Genomic DNA, 21,082 nt, shown 5'->3' with positions numbered 1-21,082 from the left:
GACCCCGACGCTGCTCCGACTCACATCTCAACGACGCTCGACTCCAAATAGGAAGAAGCGCTCATCTAGTTCCTCCGTGAGAACTGGGACGTCTTCGCATGGAAGCCTTCTGACATGCCTGGAGTTCCCAGGGGGCTGGCTGAGCACCATCTACGAGTCGACCCGAAGTTCAAGCCTGTGAAAGAACATCTTCGACGGTCCGCCGTCCAGAAGAGGAAAGCTATTGGCGAGGAGGTGGCTCGGCTCTTAGCAGCGGGGTTCATCCGAGAGATTTACCACTCCGAGTGACTCGCCAATGTTGTCATGGTCCCCAAGAAGGACAAGTCACTTCGCATGTGCATTGACTTTAAACACATCAATCGGGCCTGCCCGAAAGATCATTTCCCTCTCCCCCGCATCGACCAAGTAGTGGACTCGACCGCGTGGTGTGAGCGTTTGTCTTTTCTAGATGCTTATTCAGGGTACCATCAGATCCGTCTGTATGGACCCGACGAGATCAAAATGGCTTTCATCACCCCATTTGGGTGCTTCTGTTACGTCACCATGCCCTTCGGCCTCAAGAATGCTGGAGCCACGTTCATGAGGATGATTCACAAGTGTTTGCTCACTCAGATCAGTCGGAACGTAGAAGCATACATGGATGATATTGTGGTTAAGTCACGGAAAGGTTCCGACCTACTGACTGACCTTGCCGAAACCTTTGCTAACCTCAGGGGATACGATATCAAGCTCAATCCATCAAAGTGCACATTCGGAGTTCCAGGTGGAAAGTTACTCGGTTTTCTCGTTTTCGAACGAGGAATCGACGCCAATCCCGAGAAAGTTGGCACCATACTCCGGATGAAGCGCCCTGTGCGTGTACACGATGTCCAGAAGCTTACAGGTTGCTTGGCCGCTCTAAGTCGATTCATTTCTCGTCTCGGTGAAAAGGCGTTGCCTCTTTACCGACTGATGAAGAAGTCTGACAAGTTCGAGTGGACTCCAGAAGCTGACGCAGCGTTTGCAGAGCTCAAAGCTCTGCTCTCCACCCAGCCGGTGCTTGCTGCCCCAATCAGTAAAGAGCCTCTGCTGCTGTACATTGCATCCACGGGACAAGTTGTCAGTACAGTACTCACGGTCGAGCAGGAAGAAGAAGGAAAGACCTTCAGAGTTCAGTGCCCAGTATATTATGTGTCTGAAGTTTTGACCCCTTCGAAGCAAAGATATCCCCATTACCAGAAGCTTGTATATGGGATCTACATGACCACGAAGAAGGTTGCACACTACTTCTCTGACCATTCCATTACAGTCGTCAGCGACGCTCCACTGTCAGAGATCTTGCACAACAGAGATGCAACTGGTCGAGTGGCGAAGTGGGCGATTGAACTCCTTCCCCTAGATATCAAGTTTGAAGCAAAGAGGGCTATCAAGTCCCAAGCAATTGCAGATTTCGTCGCCGAGTGGATTGAACAGCAGCTTCCGACTCAAGTTCACTCGGAGCACTGGACCATGTTCTTCGATGGATCTAAGATGCTGAATAGTTCCGGTGCTGGGGTAGTATTGGTCTCCCCCTGAGGAGATAAGCTCAGATATGTTCTCCAGATTCACTTCGATTCCTCCAATAATGAAGCAGAATATGAAGCACTCTTGTATGGGTTGCGCATGGCCATTTCACTCGGCGTCCGGCACCTCATGGTCTATGGCGACTCAGGTTTGGTGGTTAATCAGGTGATGAAGGAGTGGGACGTCAGAAGCCCAGCTATGACTGGCTACTGCAACGCAGTAAGAAAACTAGAAAAGAAATTTGAGGGGTTAGAGCTTCATCACATCCCCTGACTGAAAAATCAAGCAGATGATGATCTGGCAAAGATAGGCTCCAAGAGAGAAGCCATTCCCAGCAATGTGTTTTTGGAGCACATCCGCTCGCCGTCGGTCCAGGAGGATCCTTTTACAGAAGAAGCCCCGCAACCAAAAAGTGCCACAGATCCGACTGAAGTCGAAATTCCCGCTGTGGTCGACCTGGTCATGGAGGTCTTGGCAATCACTCCCGACTGGACGATACCATACATCGCGTATATCTTGAGGAAAGAACTTCCAGAGGACGAAGAAGAGGCTCGACGGATCGTCCGTCGATCCAAAGCTTTCACAGTCATAAAAGGACAGTTGTATAGAGAAAGTGCGACTGGAATCGGTCAGAAGTGCATAACGCCAGAAGAAGGTCGGATGATCCTTGATGATATCCACTCGGGGACCTGTGGTCACCATGCGTCCTCTCGGACCATTGTGGCTAAAGCATACCGAGCGGGATTTTACTGGCCAAGAGCAAATGAGATGGCGAAAGAGATAGTCGACAAGTGTGGAGGCTGCCAGTTCTACTCCAACATGTCACACAAGCCTGCATCAGCCCTCAAGACCATTCCACTCGTCTGGCCCTTTGCTGTCTGGGGACTGGACATGGTTGGTCCACTGAGAACAGGCAGGAGCGGTTTCACTCATGTGCTTGTGGCAGTCGACAAATTTACCAAATGGATTGAAGCTAAGCCCATCAAGAATCTCGATGCTTGCACTGCTATCAGTTTCGTCAGAGGGCTAACATTCAGATATGGGGTCCCGCATAGCATCATCACTAACAATGGGTCAAACTTCGATTCAGACGAGTTCAGAGCTTTTTGCGCCTCTCAAGGCACACGAGTCGACTACGCGTCGGTCGTGCATCCCCAGTCGAATGGACAAGCTGAAAGAGCAAATGGTCTGATTCTCAAAGGACTGAAGCCTCGACTGATGCGTGATCTCAAGCACGCAGCAGGCGCTTGGGTCGATGAGCTTCCGTCAGTTTTGTGGGGACTGAGGACCACCCCGAACCGGTCGACTGGAAGAACGCCGCTCTTTCTGGTTTACGGAGCCGAAGCCGTCCTGCCGAGTGATCTACTTCACAACGCCCCCACAGTCGAGCTTTATAACAAAGACGAAGCAGAGCAAGCCCGGCAAGACGCAGTCGACCTCCTAGAGGAGGAGAGGGAAATGGCTATGATCAGGTCGACCATCTATCAGCAAGACTTGCGTCGATTCCATGCCAAAAATGTGAAGAGTCGAGCCTTCCAAGAAGGAGATTTGGTCCTCCGAGTGGATCAACAGAAACCACACAAACTTGCTCCTACTTGGGAAGGCCCCTTCATCGTCACCAGAGTCCTCCACAATGGAGCATATCACCTCTACAATGTTGATCGCCAGATCGATGAGCCACGAGCTTGGAATGCGGAACTGCTCCGCCCCTTTTACACTTGAGTTCTCCCTTGGACGAGATGTAATAAGAAAAAAAATCTGCAGTTCATTTTTACCAAAGACAAGAGTGTCCCAATAATTGTTGTCACTCTTGTTTGCATACGAAATCCCCCAGTGGGTGACTTAGCTACGAATCCGTTTTGCCTAAGTTTGAAAAAATCCTACCGAGTGGAGAGCAATCCTCCCACTCGGGGGCTTAGCTGCAGTCCAGTACTCGCCTAAGTTCTCCCACTTAGAGACTTAGCTGCAGTCAGGCACTCGCCTAAGTTTGAAAAAATCCTACCGAGTGGAGAGCAATCCTCCCACTCGGGGGCTTAGCTGTAGTCCAGTACTCGCCTAAGTTCTCCCACTTAGAGACTTAGCTGCAGTCAGGCACTCGCCTAAGTTTGAAAAAATCCTACCGAGTGGAGAGCAATCCTCCCACTCGGGGGCTTAGCTGTAGTCCAGTACTCGCCTAAGTTCTCCCACTTAGAGACTTAGCTGCAGTCAGGCACTCGCCTAAGTTTGAAAAAATCCTACCGAGTGGAGAGCAATCCTCCCACTCGGGGGCTTAGCTGCAATCTAGTACTCGCCTAAGTTCTCCCACTTAGAGACTTAGCTGCAGTCAGGCACTCGCCTAAGTTTGAAAAAATTCTACCGAGTGGAGAGCAAACCTCCCACTCGGGGGCTTAGCTGCAGTCCAGTACTCGCCTAAGTTCTCCCACTTAGAGACTTAGCTGCAGTCAGGCACTTGCCTAAGTTTGAAAAAATCCTACCGAGTGGAGAGCAAACCTCCCACTCGGGGGCTTAGCTGCAGTCCAAGCACTCGCCTAAGTGATTAGAAATCCTACCGAGTGGCGAGCCAGACTCCCACTCGGGGGCTTAGCTGCAGCCCAGTGCTCGCCCAAGTGTTTAAAAATCCTACCGAGTGGAGAGCAAACCTCCCACTCGGGGGCTTAGCTGCAGCCCAGTGCTCGCCTAAGTGTTTAAAAATCCTACCGAGTGGAGAGCGAACCTCCCACTCGGGGGCTTAGCTGCAGCCCAGCGCTCGCCTAAGTGTTTGAAAAATCCTACCGAGTGGAGAGAAAACCTCTCACTCGGAGGCTTAGCTGCAGCCCAGTGCTCGCCTAAGTACAGGACACAACCCAATCCGCAAGTCGACTGCTACCTTCTCCTTCGGAGCTGCGCTGCAAATACAAGGTTATTCCGAGTGAAGATCAAGTTCCACTCGACGAATCAAACCATGAAGATATTCAATGAGAAATCAAGATCAGATAAAGCCTAAAAGGTCCCAGACCTCAGATCAAAGTACTCGAGCCCTCGGCTCGGCGGAGTTTAATGGTTACAAATCCACTCGGCATTCCGAGGCAAATTTAAAGCGAAGCATAAAAGTTTTTTATTCCTCAGGAGGAGGACTGGAAGGGGCGACGAACTCGTCCAAGTCGATCCCGTCTGCAATACGAGTGGCAGCAGCAATAAAAGTCTCCATGAAGTCCTGAAAGTTGTGCTTCCTGGTATTGGCAACTTGGATGGCGGCCAGCTTTTCTTCTCGCGCCTCCTTGCAATGGACACGGACCAGAGACAGAGCGACATCAGCACCACATCTAGCAGAAGATTTCTTCCATTCCGCCACTCGACCCGGGACTTCATCCAGTCGGACCATCAGGGACTCGAGGTCGTTCTGAAGTGTCGTTCCAGGCCAGAGTGATGTGTCGATCCGCGACATCGCAACCTTCAGCCGAGCAAGATAATCAACAACGCTGGTAACACGAGACTCCAGGCGGAGCACGTTCATAGCAGCCTCGTCCTTCACGAGAGAATTGGCGGGATCCAAGCCTGGCTCCACTCGACTGGTTTCCTCTTCGAAGCTCTGGCAGAATTCTGCAAACACAATTCAAGAATAAGACAGTGGCCGTACGCGGGCTCGGTAACTACAAGATAGCCAAGTTGGAATAATTACCTTCGAGCATGACGAACAGCTTCTTGGCGAGTCCACCGAGATAAGCCTCCAAATCTTTTACCTTCCTCGCCAGCTCACCCGCCTTGTCGTGCAGAGCCATCTTTTCTTTCTTCAGTCGACTGGCATCTCGGTTAGCTGTCTCGAGAGCAGTTTTCAGTCTGGAGTTCTCCTGTTCAAGAGTTCCGACCGAAGCCAGTTTCTCTTCTGCGAGCTTCGTTTTGCTCGAGGCCTCCTTCTGTGCCTCTGCAAGATCTTGATCTTTCTTCTTCAGAGCTTCCTCCATTTTATCTGCGGCGCGTCGAGTGGAACCAACATCAAGAATGGACAAGAAAGAAAAGCCACCCGTTAAGAATGGAGAACCTCACCAGCCATACCTTTTGCTTCTTCTTGCGCCTTCTTCAAATTCTCCTGGGCAAGCTTCAAGTTAAGGTTGATCTGGATCTGCTAATTCTCCAACTCAGTATAGCGAGCTACAAGTTCACAGGATTTCTGTAAAAAGAAAAATCAGTCGACAGACGTCCAAAATAAGTTGCTTCCGAGTAACTAAGAGGCAATGATGACGTTTCTAAGACTACAGCTGAATCAAGAACATTCGACAGTAGTCTCGGGGACTACACCCAGTGGGTGCACTCAACGTGCCCCCACTATAAAAAAAAGTCGACTGCCCGCAGTCGACCACATACAGTCCCATTCGACATGGCCTGACCAGACCGAGTGAAGAAATACAGCTACAACAACACAATATAAAGACTACAGTCGACTGCCCACAGTCCACCGTAGTCTCGGGGACTACACCCAGTGGGTGCACTTAGCGTGCCCCCACTCGTCCAAGAATTGGCAGACACACCCAGTGGGTGTACAGATACAAAGATCTTCGGAAAAGAGATTCTTCAAACAGCATATCATAACATACCAAGCGTTGAGTCGACTGACCTGGACGTTGCTCTGAAGAGCCGAGCTCGCGTCATAAGCTGCTTGGCTGGCCTCCCGAGCCACCTTCACTTGCTCCATCATGATCCCCGCCTGGCGTATAGCCTCTTTTGCAGCAGCCGCTTGGTCCTCAGGGACGGGGTATGCGGCAAAAAGCGAAGACGGATCCGCAGTCGACGTCGAGGGCCACACACTCGTCAGAGGAATGGCGAAGGTCACAGAAGCCCGAGTGGTGTCACCACCATCCCGAGCTACGGCCTCAGACGCCGGAGCGGATTGGGGGGTCTTGTCAGCCGACACCCTCTTGTTCCTCCTCACTCTCAATGGTTCATTGTCGTCGTCATCCGGGAGGTCGATAACATGAGGAGGGGCTACAAGGGAAACATTCAATCGACCAGAGTTGCAATAAATGTTCAGTCGACTCAAAGCGGAACGTCAGTAATCGTACCAGGGTTGGAGGTAACAGCATCCTCCATCTCTTGGTCGTTGTCCTTGGCGGAGATCTCAGAAGTAGAGGCACTACAAGTCTTGAAAGTCAGTCAGTTGGCTCAACGAATCGACCAAGGATCTGTCCACGGTCGACAAATGAAAACAAGTTTTATTATTACCCAGAAATGGTGGGGACGGCCATCTTCATCTTGGGCAGAGCCTTGGGCGGCTTGGACGGCGCTGCGCGTGGGTGCTTGGGAGCCTTTCCAGTCGACGTAGGAGAAGAGGTCCGAGGGCGTTTCGACGACTGCCCAACAGGAACAGTCGCCCTACCACGCTCCCATGCTGGGTCGTGTGTGAGCTTGGATCGCCCCTCCGGGCAGGAGGGTTCAACCTCCTCCTCCTCCTCTTCGCTGGAGTCGACGTCGTCGCCTCCCTCTCCTTCACCGTCGGACTCCCACTCGCCTTGATCGTCTCCGCTCTCACCTCCGCTCGCCTCCCCTTCCTCAGTTGGCTCCTGTGCCCCGTTGGGCGTCGAGTACATCTCGGTAGTCGCCTGGAAAACAACATACAAGACGAAAGTCAATCGACCTACTCAAAGAAGACCAATGAAGAAAACAAGATCTCAGTCAGGAGCATAAAGACATACCTGGTCCACTTCATACGAGTTGTCGAGTGGAATTACCCTCCTGGCTCCTCGGGGGTTGTCTTTGTTCCCCGTGATGCTCGACAGCCACCCCTCCAGCATCTCGTCAGTAACCTCCTCCGGGTGGACCCGAGTGGTGTCGTCGAGACCCGAGTACAGCCACATCGGGTGGTCACGAGCCTGGAGCGGTTGGATGCGCCTCCGGAGGAAGACCTCCAGCAAGTCCATACTAGTCACGCCCTCACGGACAAGCTCAACCACTCGACCAGCCAGTACTTTGACTTGGGCCTTTTCCTCCGGTGTCACTTTCAGAGAAGTAGGTTTTTCAGCTCGGTCGAGTGAGAAAGGGGGGAGTCCGGTCGACTGCCCTGGGGTCGCCTGGTCTTGACAGTAAAACCAGGTCGAGTGCCAACCGCGGATCGACTCCGGGAAAATGATAGATGGAAAACAACTCTTTCCCCTCGTCTGGATCGCCAGGCCCCCGCACAGCTGAATCACCTGCGTCCTTTCGTCACTCGACTTGGCCTTCTTGACCGATTGAGAACGGCAGGTAAAGATGTGCTTGAAGAGTCCCCAATGGGGGCGGCAACCCAAGAAACCCTCACACATGGAAATGAAAGCAGCAAGATATACCATGGAGTTGGGAGTGAAGTGGTGGAGCTGCGCTCCGAAGAAGTTCAGAAAGCTCCGGAAAAAAGGATGGGGCGGCAGAGAAAACCCTCGATCGATATGGGTGGCTAGGAGCACACACTCACCGTCGCGAGGCTGAGGTTCGATCTCTCTCCCCGGGAGATGCGCAGCTTCATGGGGAATGACTCCCCCCTCGACCATGTCGTCGAGGTCTTCTTGCCGGATCACCGACGGCATCCAGTCGCCCTGGATCCAGCCGCGGGGCAGAGCAGACCTTGAGGAAGATCCGCCCCGAGCAGATCTCTTCCCTTTCCCCTGCGCCGCCGCCTTCTTCGCGTGCCCCAGAGCGGATGTCTTGTCCTTCGCCATCGTCGTCGGCAAATCTCGCACGGGTCTGCGGCGCTAGGGCGAGAGCGGAGGTGGCGGAGAAGCTTGCGAAGGGAGAGAGGAAGAAGAGAGCATGCTGTTTGGAAACCCCGAGCCGGCTACTTATAAGATGCCGCTCCCGAGTGGCTGACTGGTAGGCCCAGGCAATCCAGTCAAATCCCGCAGCGGACGCGCACGCAGTACGTGGCGAAAAAGGTGGCGCGGAAATCGAGGAGCTTCCGCTTTACCGCTTCCGATTACTGCGGCCGCTCCCGTCCCGCGCGCTTCCCGAAATCCAAATCCCACGACATCCGTGGGCTGCAAAACAACTTGCCAAAATAGAAGACCCCGCTCGCGCCGACACTCGGTATGTCACAAGTAAAGAAATTCACTCAACGAAAGGCCTGGAATGGATCAAGGCGACTGGAGAGGTTGATGACGTCATCCGTGACGACTGACCCAAAACGAGGCACTCATGCAGCCCAAAGGACCAGTCGGAAGGATCTCCAACTCTTTCCCCACTCAAACCTCGATCCATTCAGGGGCTAATGACGAAGCTATGTACCTGGGGTAGGGGCACGGACCTGTCCAAAGAGCCCTACCCTAGGACATCCCTAGAAGAAATCACCTTACAATCGACTTGAAGGTATCCCACTCGACAGGTTCAAGACACTCGACCAAGAAGCTATCACTCGACCATGAAGCCAACCACTCGACTGCCAGGAGACCTAAAGTCACTCCGCAGGCAAACGGTCGGCTATTAAGTAGTCTTTATGGTCATTATAGCACTTTATTAGGGGCGTTATCAGTAACGCCCAACCTTAAATGTACCTGAAACCCTGCATTACTGAGGGCAGGAGAGGGCCGGCGAACTCTATATAAGCCACCCCCCTCCTCAGTATGAAGGGTTCGCACCTCTGTTATTCACACGCCAGTAATCCAATCGACCGCCTCTGGGCACCGAGACGTAGGTCTCTTACTTCCTCCGCGAAGGGCCTGAACTCGTACATCATGGTGTGTTTACAACTTCCCAATAGCTGAGATCTAGCCTCTCCATACATACCCCCCTACATCACTGTTAGAGTTAGAACCAAGACAATTAGTAACTCGAAACTGAAGTTGCAGAATGAACAGAGACTAGTTAAGGGTGAAGTGATAATGTGTATTGGAAGTGGTTCCAAGATTGATATGATCATCATCACACACTCCCTATACTTTCGGGATTAGTGTTGAACCTAAATGAATGTTATTTGGTGTTTGCATTAAGCTTGAATATGATTTGATCATGTCTATTGCAATACGGTTATTCATTTAAAGTTGGAGAATAATTGTTGTTCTATTTACATGAATAAAACCTTCAATGGTCATACACCCAAGGTGAATGGTTTATTGAATCTCGATCGTAGTGATACACATATTCATAATATTGAAGCCAAAAGATGCAAAGTTAATAATGATAGTGTAACTTATTTGTGGCACTACCATTTAGGTCATATTGGTGTAAAGCGCATGAAAAAAATCCATGCTGATGGGCTTTTGGAATCACTTGATTATGAATCAGTTGATTCTTGCGAACCATACCTCATGGGCAAGATGACTAAGACTCCGTTCTCCGGTAAAATGGAGCGAGCAACAGACTTGTTGGAAATAATACATACTGATGTATGCAGTCCGATGAGTGTTGAGGCTTGCGGTAGGTATCGTTATTTTCTGACCTTCACAGATGATTTGAGTAAGATATGGGTATATCGTCTTGATGAAACATAAATCTGAAACATTTTAAAGTTCAAATAATTTTAGAGTGAGGTGGAAAATCATCATAACAAGAAAATAAACTTTCTACGATCTGATCGTGGAGGAGAATATTTGAGTTATGAGTTTGGTGTTCATTTGAAGCAATGCGGAATAGTTTCGCAACTCACGCCACCTGGAACACCACAGCATAATGGTGTGTCCAAACATCGTAACCATACTTTTATTAGATATGGTGCAATCTATGATGTCTCTTACCGATTTACCACTACCGCTTTGGGGTTATGCATTAGAGACAGCTACATTCACATTAAATAGGGCACCGTCTAATCCGTTGAGATGACACCGTATGAACTATGGTTTGGCTAGAAACCTAAGCTGTTGTTTCTTAAAGTTTGGGGTTGTGATGCTTATGTGAAAAAGTTTCAGCCTGATAAGCACAAACTTAAATCGGAAAAGTGTGTCTTCATAGGATACCCAAAAGAAATTGTTGGGTACACCTTCTATCACAGATCCAAAAGGCAATATCTTTGTTGCTAAGAGTGGATCCTTTATAGAGAAGAAGTTTCTCTCGAAAGAAGTGAGTGGGAGGAAAGTAGAACTTGATGAGGTAACTGTACCTGCTCCCTTATTGGAAAGTAGTTCATCACAGAAATCTGTTCCTGTGACTCCTACACCAATTAGTGAGGAAGCTAATGATGATGATCATGTAACTTCAGATCAAGTTACTACCGAACCTCGTAGGTCAACCAGAGTGAGATCCGCACCAGAGTGGTACGGTAATCCTGTTCTGGAAATCGTGCTACTAGACCATGATGAACCTATGAACTATGAGGAAGCGATGATGAGCCCAGATTCCGCGAAATGGCTTGAGGACATCAAATTTGAGATGGGATCCATGTATGAGAACAAAGTATGGACTTTGATTGACTTGCCCGATGATCGGTGAGTCATTAAGAATAAATGGATCTTCAAGAGGAAGACGGACGCTGATAGTAGTGTTACTATCTACAAAGCTCGAATTGTCGCAAAATGTTTTCGACAAGTTCAAGGTGTTGACTACAATGAGAATTTCTCACTCGTATCGATGCTTAAAAGTATGTCCGAATCATGTTAGAAGTTGCCGCATTTTATGAAATCTGGCAAATGGATGTCAAAACTGTATTCCTTAATGGATTTCTTAAAAGAAGAGTTGTATATGATGCAACCAGAAGGTTTTGTCGATCCTAAAGGTGCTAACAAAGTGAGCAAGCTCCAGCGATCCTTCTATGACCTAGTGCAAGCATCTCGGAGTTGGAATATATGCTTTGATAAAGTGATCAAAGCATATGGTTTTATATAGACTTGCGGTGAAGCATGTATTTACAAGAAAGTGACTGGAAGCACTACTGCATTTCTTATAAGTATATGTGAATGACATATTGTTGATCGGAAATAATGTAGAATTTTCTGGAAAGCATAAAGGAGTGTTTGAAAAGAGTTTTTCAAAGAAAGACCTCAATGAAGCTGCTTACACATTGAGCATCAAGATCTATAGAGATAGATCAAGACGCTTAATAAGTTTTTTCAATGAGTACATACCTTGACAAGATTTTGAAGTAGTTCAAAATGGAACAGTCAAAGAAGGAGTTCTTGCCTGTGTTGCAAGGTGTGAAGTTGAGTGAAGACTCAAAACCCGACCATAGCAGAAAATAGAAAGAGAATGAAAAGTCATTCCCTATGCCTCAGTCATAGGTTCTATAAACTATGCTATGTTGTTTACCAGTCCTATTGTATACCTTAGCATCTTTCTGGCAAGGGAGTACAATAGTGATCTAGGAGTATATCACTGGACAGCGGTCAAAATTATCCTTAGAGGACTAAGGAAATATTTATCGGTTATGGAGATGATAAAAGAGTTTGTCGTAAAGAGTTACGTCGATGCAATATTTTTACATTGATCTAGATGACTCTAAATCTCGATCTGGATACATATTGAAAGTGGGAGCAATTAGCTAGAGTAGCTCCGTGCAGAGCATTGTAGACATAGAAATTTGTGAAATAAATACGGATCTGAATGTTGAAGACCCGTAGACTAAACTTCTCTCACAAGCAAAACATGATCACTCTTTGGGTATTTATCACATAGCGATGTGAACTAGATTATTGACTCTAGTAAACCCTTTGGGTATTAGTCACATGGAGATGTGAATTAATCACATAAAGATGTGAACTAGATTATTGAATCTAGTGCAAGTGGGTGACTGAAGGAAATATGCCCTAGAGGAAATAATAAAGTTATTATTTATTTCCTTATATCATGATAAATGTTTATTATTCATGCTAGAATTGTATTAACCGGAAACTTAGTACATGTGTGAATACATAGACAAAAGTGTCACTAGTATGCCTCTACTTGACTAGCTCATTAATCAAAGATGGTTAAGTTTCCTAACCATAGACATGAGTTGTCATTTGATTAGCGGGATCACATCATTAGAAGAATGATGTGATTGACTTGACCCATCCTTTAGCTTAGCACGATGATCGTTCGGTTTGTTGCTATTGCTTTCTTCATAACTTATACATGTTCCTATGAGTATGAGATTATGCAACTCCCGAATACCGGAGGAACACTTTGTGTGCTACCAAACGTCACAACGTAACTGGGTGATTATAAAGGTGCTCTACAGGTGTCTCCGATGGTACTTGTTGAGTTGGCATAGATCAAGATTAGGATTTGTCACTCCAATTGTCAGAGAGGTATCTCTAGGCCCTCTCGGTAATGCACATCACTATAAGCCTTGAAAAAATGTAACTAATGAGTTAGTTGTGGGATGATGCATTACGGAACGAGTAAAGAGACTTGCCGGTAACGATATTGAACTAGGTATTGAGATACCGACGACCGAATCTCGGACAAGTAACATACCGATGACAAAGGGAACAACGTATGTTGTTATGCGGTTTGACCGATAAAGATCTTCGTAGAATATGTAGGAACCAATATGAGCATCCAGGTTCCGCTATTGGTTATTGATCGGAGAGATGTCTCGGTCATGTCTACATAGTTCTCGAACCCATAGGGTCCGCACGCTTAAAGTTCTGCGACGATCGGTATTATGATTTTATGTGATTTGATGTACCGAAGGTAGTTCGAGTCCTGGATGAGATCGGGGACATGACAAGGAGTCTTGAAATGGTCGAGACGTAAATATCGATATATTGGACGACTATATTCGTACATCGGAAAGGTTCCGAGTGATTCGGGTATTTTTCGGGGTACCGGGGAGTTACAGGAATACGAGGAAGAAGTAATGGGCCTCATGGGCAAAGTGGTGGAAGAGAGGAGGCAGGGTGCGCGGCCCCCCTAGCCCAAACCGAATTGGACTAGTGGGCCAGCCCCCCTTTCCTCCTTTTCCTCCCTCTCCTTCCTTCTCCCTCTCCTCCTTCCTTTCCTCCTCCTAGTAGGAGTAGGAAAGGGGGAGTCCTACTCCTACTAGGAGGAGGACTCCTCCTCCTGGCACGCCCTATAGGGGCCGGCCGGCCTCCCCCCTTGCTCCTTTATATACGGGGGCAGGGGGAACCCTAGAACACACAAGTTGATCTATTGATCTATTCCAGCCGTGTGCGGTGCCCCCCCTCCACCATAATCCACCTCGATTATATCATAGCGGTGCTTAGGCGAAGCCCTGCGTCGGTAGCATCATCATCACCGTCATCACGCCATCATGCTGACCAAACTCTCCCGTGAAGCTCTGCTGGATCGGAGTTTGTGGAACGTCATCGAGCTGAACGTGTGCTGAACTCGGAGGTGCCGTGCGTTCGGTACTTGGATCGGTCGGATCGTGAAGACGTACGACTACATCAACCGCGTTGTGCTAACGCTTCCGCTTTTGGTCTACGAGGGTACGTAGACACACTCTCCCCTCTCGTTGCTATGCATCACCATGATCCTGTGTGTGTGCGTAGGAAATTTTTGAAATTGCTACGTTCCCCAACAGCCCCGGCCGCCAGAGCCTCCAGACGGCGGGGTCTCGCCACCACTGCCTGACGGAGGGGAGGCAGGTGGCGGCAGAGGTGGCAGCTCCGGATCGTCCTCTTCATCCACAACCGGCTGGGCGAGCTTGAAGATGTTGATGGTGTACCAGAGAGATGCCGTGCGAGTCGCACGCACCGCACCGCCATGCAGCCTATGTGGCTCCTCAATGAAGATCCGCCGCCGCTCAGGGATACGCTCTGGCTTGTCGGTACGCAGCCAAACCTTGAAACATGACATGTCCCACCGTGAGGCCGTGCTCTCCGCCAGGCCGACGACCATCCCCAATCCACGAAGCACGCAATCCACAGTCCTCCTCGTCCAGGCGTGGGCTAGCACACCCACCAGGGCCAACGGCACGAGGAACGGGAGCGTAACCCCGGTCGCCTGGGCCTACCGGAGCCAGGGGCGCAGCGACAAGGAGAAGCTGAAGACCTTCGGTGAAGGACCACCATGCCGAACCATCCTGTCACGGGTGCTCTACCTCTTGCAAAGGACAAGGAAGTCCTCCAGATGGAAAGCATGAATAGACATGTTTTCCGGGCCGATATCGAAGTCAGCATGGAGCGCCGCCGCCACCGTGGCAAGGTCGAGCTCAGGGTGAACTCCGGTGATGGTGACCAACACAGCCTTGGAAAGTTCCTCCTCCATCTAGCGCAAATCCTCGCCGTCCTCCAGAAAGTAGCAGTCTTCATCCACATCCACAGCACGGGCAACATCCCTCCTCGGAGCGGGCATGAAGGGAACTGAGAAGCATGGCCCCGCCACACTCTCCTCCGAGTCGGCCCGTGCGACTTGACACCAGGTTCTTCCAACACGAACCGCGCCCGAAGGAGGCAGGCCTGGCGGGGGAGGGGGGAGAACGGTGGGTGGCGGGGATGGCGGTGAAGGCAGACAGTGGCGGAACGCCAGGGCCTGTCGGCATTCTGGGAACGGGGGTCCCCAGACTTGCCTGCCTACGGCCTGCAGCGTGGCTCAAAGCGGGGCCCAGCACAACCCATCTTCACCAACACAAACCCAAGACCCTCGCGAGGGGTCAAGCCTCGCGGGGCGGACGATGCGGAGCTTCCTCAGGCACGGCCTCATCAGGCTGGCTCACGAGGGGGCGGAGAGATCAAGGCAGGGTACCTCACGAGGTGCCCATGACGTAAGCCATGACGATTCAGGGCGCCAGGCGGGTGCCAGCCCGCGCAGCGTCCTCCTTCCCTCTTTGGTGCAAAGGGGGCAAGCGCAGCCGCGGAGTACCGAGGCATCAGGCAAAGGTTGCCATTTCGGTGCAACGAGACCAAGACCAGGAGGACTACGAGACGGAGGTCACCGTGGAGCCCAAGACGGCGTCATCACCAGAGCTTTGCACAGGCGAAGACTACTTTTGTCAGGATAGCTGATACTTGCTGTCCCCCTTCAAATTAGCCCGCCATTGTTGGCTCCCTTCCCGCTCAATATTTGGGGAGAGGACCAGGGCCTCTATAAATAGGACCAGCCACCCACATAGCAAGGGGGTTCGGTCGGTTGGAAGAAGCAAAGAGAGAGAGAGAGAAAGAGAGAAAGGTGATTGAACTCCTCCGAGCAGTTCATCGCCCTAGCCAAGAACAGACCCTCGCGAGGCTGTTCTCCCTTGTATTGTTCATCATCATCAGCCCAAGAGGCAATCCACCACACCACACACTGGAGTAGGGTATTACACCACAACGGTGGCCCGAACCAGTATAAACCCTGTGTCTCTTGTGTTGTTCTTTTCTTAGTTTAGATCCTAGCATGGCAGAGGGGTGCAGGTAGGTAGGAGGCGGAATCTCCGTGCGCACCCCAGTGTTCGAACCTCAAGGGTCTGCCGGAACCCGAAATCCGACATTTGGCGCGCCAGGTAGGGGTGGGCCGGAATTCGTCTTCCACCGCTCCGTGCCCCGTCGCGTCGTCATCACCATGCCCGGCGACCAGGAGGGCAACCCAGACCCATGGGCAGCATTGCCCGCCCGCGCAGAGCCGCTCGCCTCAGGCGACCCCGTGCCCCAGGCAGCTCGCGGTCCGCAGGGCGCTGCGGGCCGCGGGCGACGCGGACAGGCTTCGACAGCTCTCACACCGCGGCAGGCGCGGTCGGCAGCAAGGGCCTCCAATCACGCCGCGACCACGACACCGTACACCCGCCGGGAGCAAGCGAACTCGAGGGCCGCGCTCATGGTGGCCCGAGAGCTGCTGCAGTGCAGACTACTGGAGGGCGGCCGCGACGTGCTGCTGGAGCGGGTGGCAGAGCTCCTGGGCTTCGCCGCCTCGGGGGCTCACCCCTTCTGCACCCAGCTCCCATCTCCAACCCAGGGCGGCCCGCGCGGGGGCCCCGCGCGCGCCCGCAGGCTCCAAGGCTACTCCAACACCAGCGAGGCTGTCAGCACCGGACCGGCGGCGGCGCAGCCCCCGCTCCTGGTCCGCGAAGAAGAAGAGCTCGACGCGACCCGCGGCCCCAGTGGACAGCCGCGCTGCCACCCCACGGTAGGCGCGTCAGGCAGGACCGCGTGGCACGCAGAGCACTACGGCATGGCCTTCGGGGTGGCGGCGCCAGAGGAATATGTGCCCCTCATGATGGACCAAGGACACTCACACGAGGGCGAACCAGGCTCGCTCCTCAGCCCAAGCTGGGGGGACGAGGCGCCAGAAGCTGATCCCTTCCAGGAGTCTTGGGACGGTCCCACTAGGCACGCTAGAAGCAACGATTATCGGGTACCGCTAATTCTTCAGCAGGCATACGCTAACCATGGATCGCAGGAGGTGCAGGTTGCCGCAGCGGGCAGCTGCCCCGCTCCCACAGCCTCCTACCCCTCGGGAGGAGCACGCAGGGGGCTGCAGGAGAGGGGCAGGGATTCGACATCACCACCGCAGCGTTCGGAGCAAGGTGTTCTCAGGACGTAGGCCCTCCGCTGGGGAGGTGCCCCAGGGCCTGCCCCCGGCGGAGGACCCGTGGTCATCGGGGGAACCGCTAGCGACCGCTCTACCCCATCGGCGGCGTCCTGGTTTCTGGTCGTCGTTGATGGCACTAGAGTGTGGCGCAAGGCGGGGCCCTCATCTGGCGATATGAAGCAAGGCCAGTACCTGTGAAGAAGGCCCGGTGCCTGTGAAGCTCGCCGCCCCGTGACACTCTCACGTAATAATGAGTGGGGCTGTACACGCCCCGGAGTCTCGGGGGTGCCGGCCTCAGGCCCTGGGGCTCCCTCCCACGCCCAGTGGCAGCACTTAGCTCCGCGCTGGTGAGAAGACGTCCAAGACTAGACTAGGTGCCGGACGCGGCCTTTTGTTTGCTTTCGTTGCTCTTCCCCTCGGTTGTCGCTTTCCCCCGCTGGATTCAAGTTGGATTTGAATTTGAGATTTGCGTGTGTTCGGGGAAGGGGTGCTTAGTCTCGTTCGAGCAATTTCTCGCGTTTTGGTTACCTCTTCGCCCCAGCCGCCTCCCCTCGCGAGCCCCTCGCGAGCCGGGTCAGGCCTAGCTTGCGCGCAACCCAGACTGCCGCTGCCGCGTCCTCTCAGGAGGGTGTTTTACTGCAGATCCTACGGATTCAATCAGGGGACACTCAGGACACCACAACCCCCGCGGGCTGCCTCAGGGCCAGCGCAGAACAAAGGTATACTAGCCGACCAGCGCGTCGCTTAAGCCAGCCACTTAGCGTGGGCGCATGGGCGATGTAGCTTCTACTGATACAATAAACACAAGTTTTACATGAGGGCCCCCCCTCCAAAATGCTCTCACAGTCATCAGACCCTGATAAGAGCGTCCACATTGTCCTCCACCCAGTGCGCCAGGTCGCCTCGGACAGCCTGAGGGACTGGGGCGATGGCGGCATCAAAATCAAAATGGGGATCCATGTTCCGGAGGTGACTGAAGACGTGGGAAAAGGCGCGCCTGAGCAGGGCGCGGCTCCTCTCCTCCACCAACCTGTCAGCCCTGGTCGACCGCGCCTCCAGCTGCGTCACCACATCAGTGAAGAACTGGTGATTGCCCGCGTAGTTGATTGCGTGCGGCTCGCCGATGGCCTCCTCGCAGATGTTGCCCAAGGCCGCGTTGGCTCTCTCCGGAGAGTGGTGAGAATGGGGCCGTGCTCATGCTCCAAGATCCGCCGCTGACGTATCTCGTCCGCATTCTGACACGCGACGGCCTCAGCCTCCTCCACCCGCTGGCGAAGAAGGAGCACCTCAGCCTGGGAGGTGGTTAACTCACCTCGCGCCACCTCGAGGGCGGCCCGGGAAGCATCGGCCCGCCGCACCGCCTCCTCCAGCTTGGCCCTCAAAGCGGCAGTCCTGCCTTCAGCTTCGGCCCAGATCAACCCCAGCTTCTCTTTGAACTCGTGCTCGAGGTTCAAATGCGCCATCGCCACTCGACGTCCGACCTCTTCTAGGACGCGGGCTTCCTGTGCAGCAACATCATCCTCCGCCTGCGTCACCAAGCGCTCCCTCGTCTCCAGACGCTCATACTCGCGGGTACGTTCGGCGGCTTCCAGTGTCAGCGCCTCCTCACGCTTCTGGAGCTCTGCTGAGTCACCAGAGGCCACCTTCATCGATGCGAGGGCTGCCTCGCGCAGCTCCACCTGCTCCTCCAGCGAGTGGCACCAGGCCAGAAGCTCCCGAGCCCGCTCCTCCGCAGCCGTTCGCCGCCGGTCAGCTTCCCGAGCCTCCTCAGCGGCCCGAGACCGGGCCTCCCGAGAGGCCACCAACGACGCCTTGGCCTCTGCTTCATCAAGATCATGCTGACGGCGCGCAAGGGCGATGGCGCCCTCCAGCTCGCGCCTCTGTGCAGCCAGGCGCAGGCCCTCGGCCTCAAGGCACGCATCTTCATCAGCAAGCTCCTCACCAAGCAGGCTCACTGCGTCAGTCGCCCTTCGAAGGAATCCTTGGCGGAGAGCGCGACGCTCCCGAGCGTGCTCGAGCACGTCTTCCACACCATCATCCGCCCCAAGCAAGCGCCGGGGGCCGCGAGTCAGCACTCCCCCTCCGGGCTGGGGGCTGGGGGCTGGCGCCCTCGCGAAGGCCGGGCACGCCGCGTCAGAAGCCCGGCCTAGGGCCAGCCCGTCCTCAGGAGAAGAGCGCAGGAAGCACCTCAGCCAATCGCAGTTCACGACCAGGCGAGAGGCCCATGGCAGGCTGGCTATGCCACGAGAAGGCCCGCGAAGGAGGATCACGAGGTGCGCGGGGCCACGGTGCGCCTCGGGATGGTTCGCCTCTTCGATCGCCCTCACCACAAGGGCTCCGCTGCTCGGAGCGCTCGAGGACGGTGGAGGGGGCGAAGCCAAGGGGGACGGCTCCTCAGCCGTCTCCGCAAGCTCGGCTGGAAGGGGCCTGCGAAGCAAGGGTCAGTACAAGTAACAGAAGGATCGGGAGCCGGGAAAGGAGAAGGCTTACTCATCAGTGGCGAAGTACTTCCTACGCTTCAGCAGGCGACAAGGGTAATCGTCGCCTAGGGCCACCCTTCTCTTCCGGAGAGCCTCGAAGTTCACGCGGAAGCGACCCAAGAGTTGGGCGCATGGATCAACCTTCGACGAAGGAGCGTCAAGGCGATCTGCGGCAGAGACGCCTGCCTGATGTGCGCTGCCAATCGCCTCCCCAAGAGACGCAGCTGGAGCCTCAGGGGCCCCAGTCGCAGGCACTGAGGGCAGCTGCTTGCCACCCTCAGCCTCAGTGGCATGGGCCCCAAGAGCTGCTTCCTCATGAGCCTCGCCCGGCGCTGTCACCGCGCCGGGAGCCCCCTCGGCCTCTGGCGCCTCGTGCCTCCCTGCTCCGCCACTCGAGGATGAGTCGCCTTGGCCGACTGGTAGGGAAGTCACCACCACTGGGTTCTCGCGAGGCCCCTGAAGGCCGGCGGGGCGCGGCCCCCACTCATCAAAGACAGGCATCTGCTTCACAAAGTCGCCCCTGCTCTGGCAGAGGTACAGCAAGGTCCCTCCCTCCGGACGCTACCGGGGTTGGGGTCCCCAGCCAGGGTCAAGAGCGTCGTCCTTAGCACCTCAGGAGTCAGGTCCTCTTCCTGGAGCTTCATACGATCCTCGCGCCCACGAAAGGCCCACATCCGGCGAGAGTGGCGTAGAAGAGGAGCAACGCGGCATATCAAGAACTCCTTCACCACTTTGGGCACTGTCACGCCAAGCGACCTCAAGAGCGCGAAGCGGCGCCAGACGAAGATGAGCCGGGGGCTCTCGAGCGTCTCCTGGCCCCAGCCCGAATTGGGGACGGCAGGCGCGGTCGGCTCCAATAGCAGGGGGCTGGGCACCCCTGCGTCCACGTACAGCCACCGCTCGCGGAACCCGACCGCGGGCAGGGGGAGCTTGAAGTCAATCCTAGAGGCCGCCGTCTCAGGCGCGGCAACGAAGCTCACGCAAGCCCAGCATTGGCTAGGGTCGACAAGGTGCAACGAGAAGAAGTGGCGCAGCAAGGCAACCGAAGGAGGGATGCCCACCATAGCTTCGTAAACAAAGGCGAAGACCGAAAGGAGGGTGATGGATTCAGGACCCAGATGCATCATGTGGATCTGATAGTGGGAAAGCACGGCGTTGAAGAAATCAGAAAAGGGGGGAACCAAACCCGCCCACAGGGCGTCGGCAAGATACGAGACCTCGGTGGTTGTCCTGTCGATGGAGAAGTGTGACGCGGGCCAGGCCGTCGTCCTCCCGCATTCATTGAAGATGGTGGCCAGAGCCAAGCCGACCTTGCCCAAGCCCTCGGCGGGGGCCGCCGACAGCGGCGGGCAAGGCGGAGACACGGGTTTCTTCCCTCTCCCCTTCTTCGTCGGAGCCATGGCGATGGGAAGGGGGGAGGAGGGAGGTTCGAGATTGAGTGGAAAACAGAAACCGGAGTTCGAGCGGAGGAAGGACAGAGGGTGCACGAGCGATAAAAGGGGAACGGCTGTGTACGACTACGGGTCCGCCTAGCACGGCACAAGATAAGGAGGGCGTGGGGGAACAGTGCCGCCCACGTCCAATCAACCGCCACGCGGCGCCCAAGGCCGCAGACTGTTAGGGCCCGCGGCGCTTCGCTCTTGCCCTTCCGCCTCCCTGCACAGCCAAGTACGGGCGCGCCTTGGGCCCGGGGGCTACTGTCGGTGTTCTGGGAACGGGGGTCCCCAGACTTGCCTGCCTGC

General features: G+C 54.0%; 1 protein-coding gene across 1 annotated transcript; it reads left to right on the top strand.

Moving 5' to 3' along the window:
• Window positions 1-2,361: 2,361 nt before the first annotated feature.
• On the top strand, window positions 2,362-14,497 carry LOC125546772. The gene is made up of 2 exons (XM_048710908.1): window positions 2,362-3,129; window positions 13,937-14,497. Exons 1-2 carry the CDS (start codon window positions 2,362-2,364, stop codon window positions 14,495-14,497), a joined length of 1,329 nt encoding a protein of 442 aa, XP_048566865.1.
• Window positions 14,498-21,082: the final 6,585 nt, after the last annotated feature.

Source organism: Triticum urartu, chromosome 3 (genome assembly GCF_003073215.2).
Source record: "Triticum urartu cultivar G1812 chromosome 3, Tu2.1, whole genome shotgun sequence".
Classification (NCBI taxonomy): domain Eukaryota; kingdom Viridiplantae; phylum Streptophyta; class Magnoliopsida; order Poales; family Poaceae; genus Triticum; species Triticum urartu.
The sequence above is the reverse complement of the archived record's forward strand: the minus strand, read 5'-3'. Positions and strand labels throughout refer to the sequence as shown.

Bases quoted from the DNA above. Each gene is read 5' to 3' on its own strand.
- LOC125546772 (XM_048710908.1), top strand. From the start codon at position 2,362: ATGTCACACAAGCCTGCATCAGCCCTCAAGACCATTCCACTCGTCTGG. The intron at 3,130-13,936 runs GCTCCTACTTGG...GTTCCCCAACAG, and splicing joins AACAGAAACCACACAAACTT to CCCCGGCCGCCAGAGCCTCC.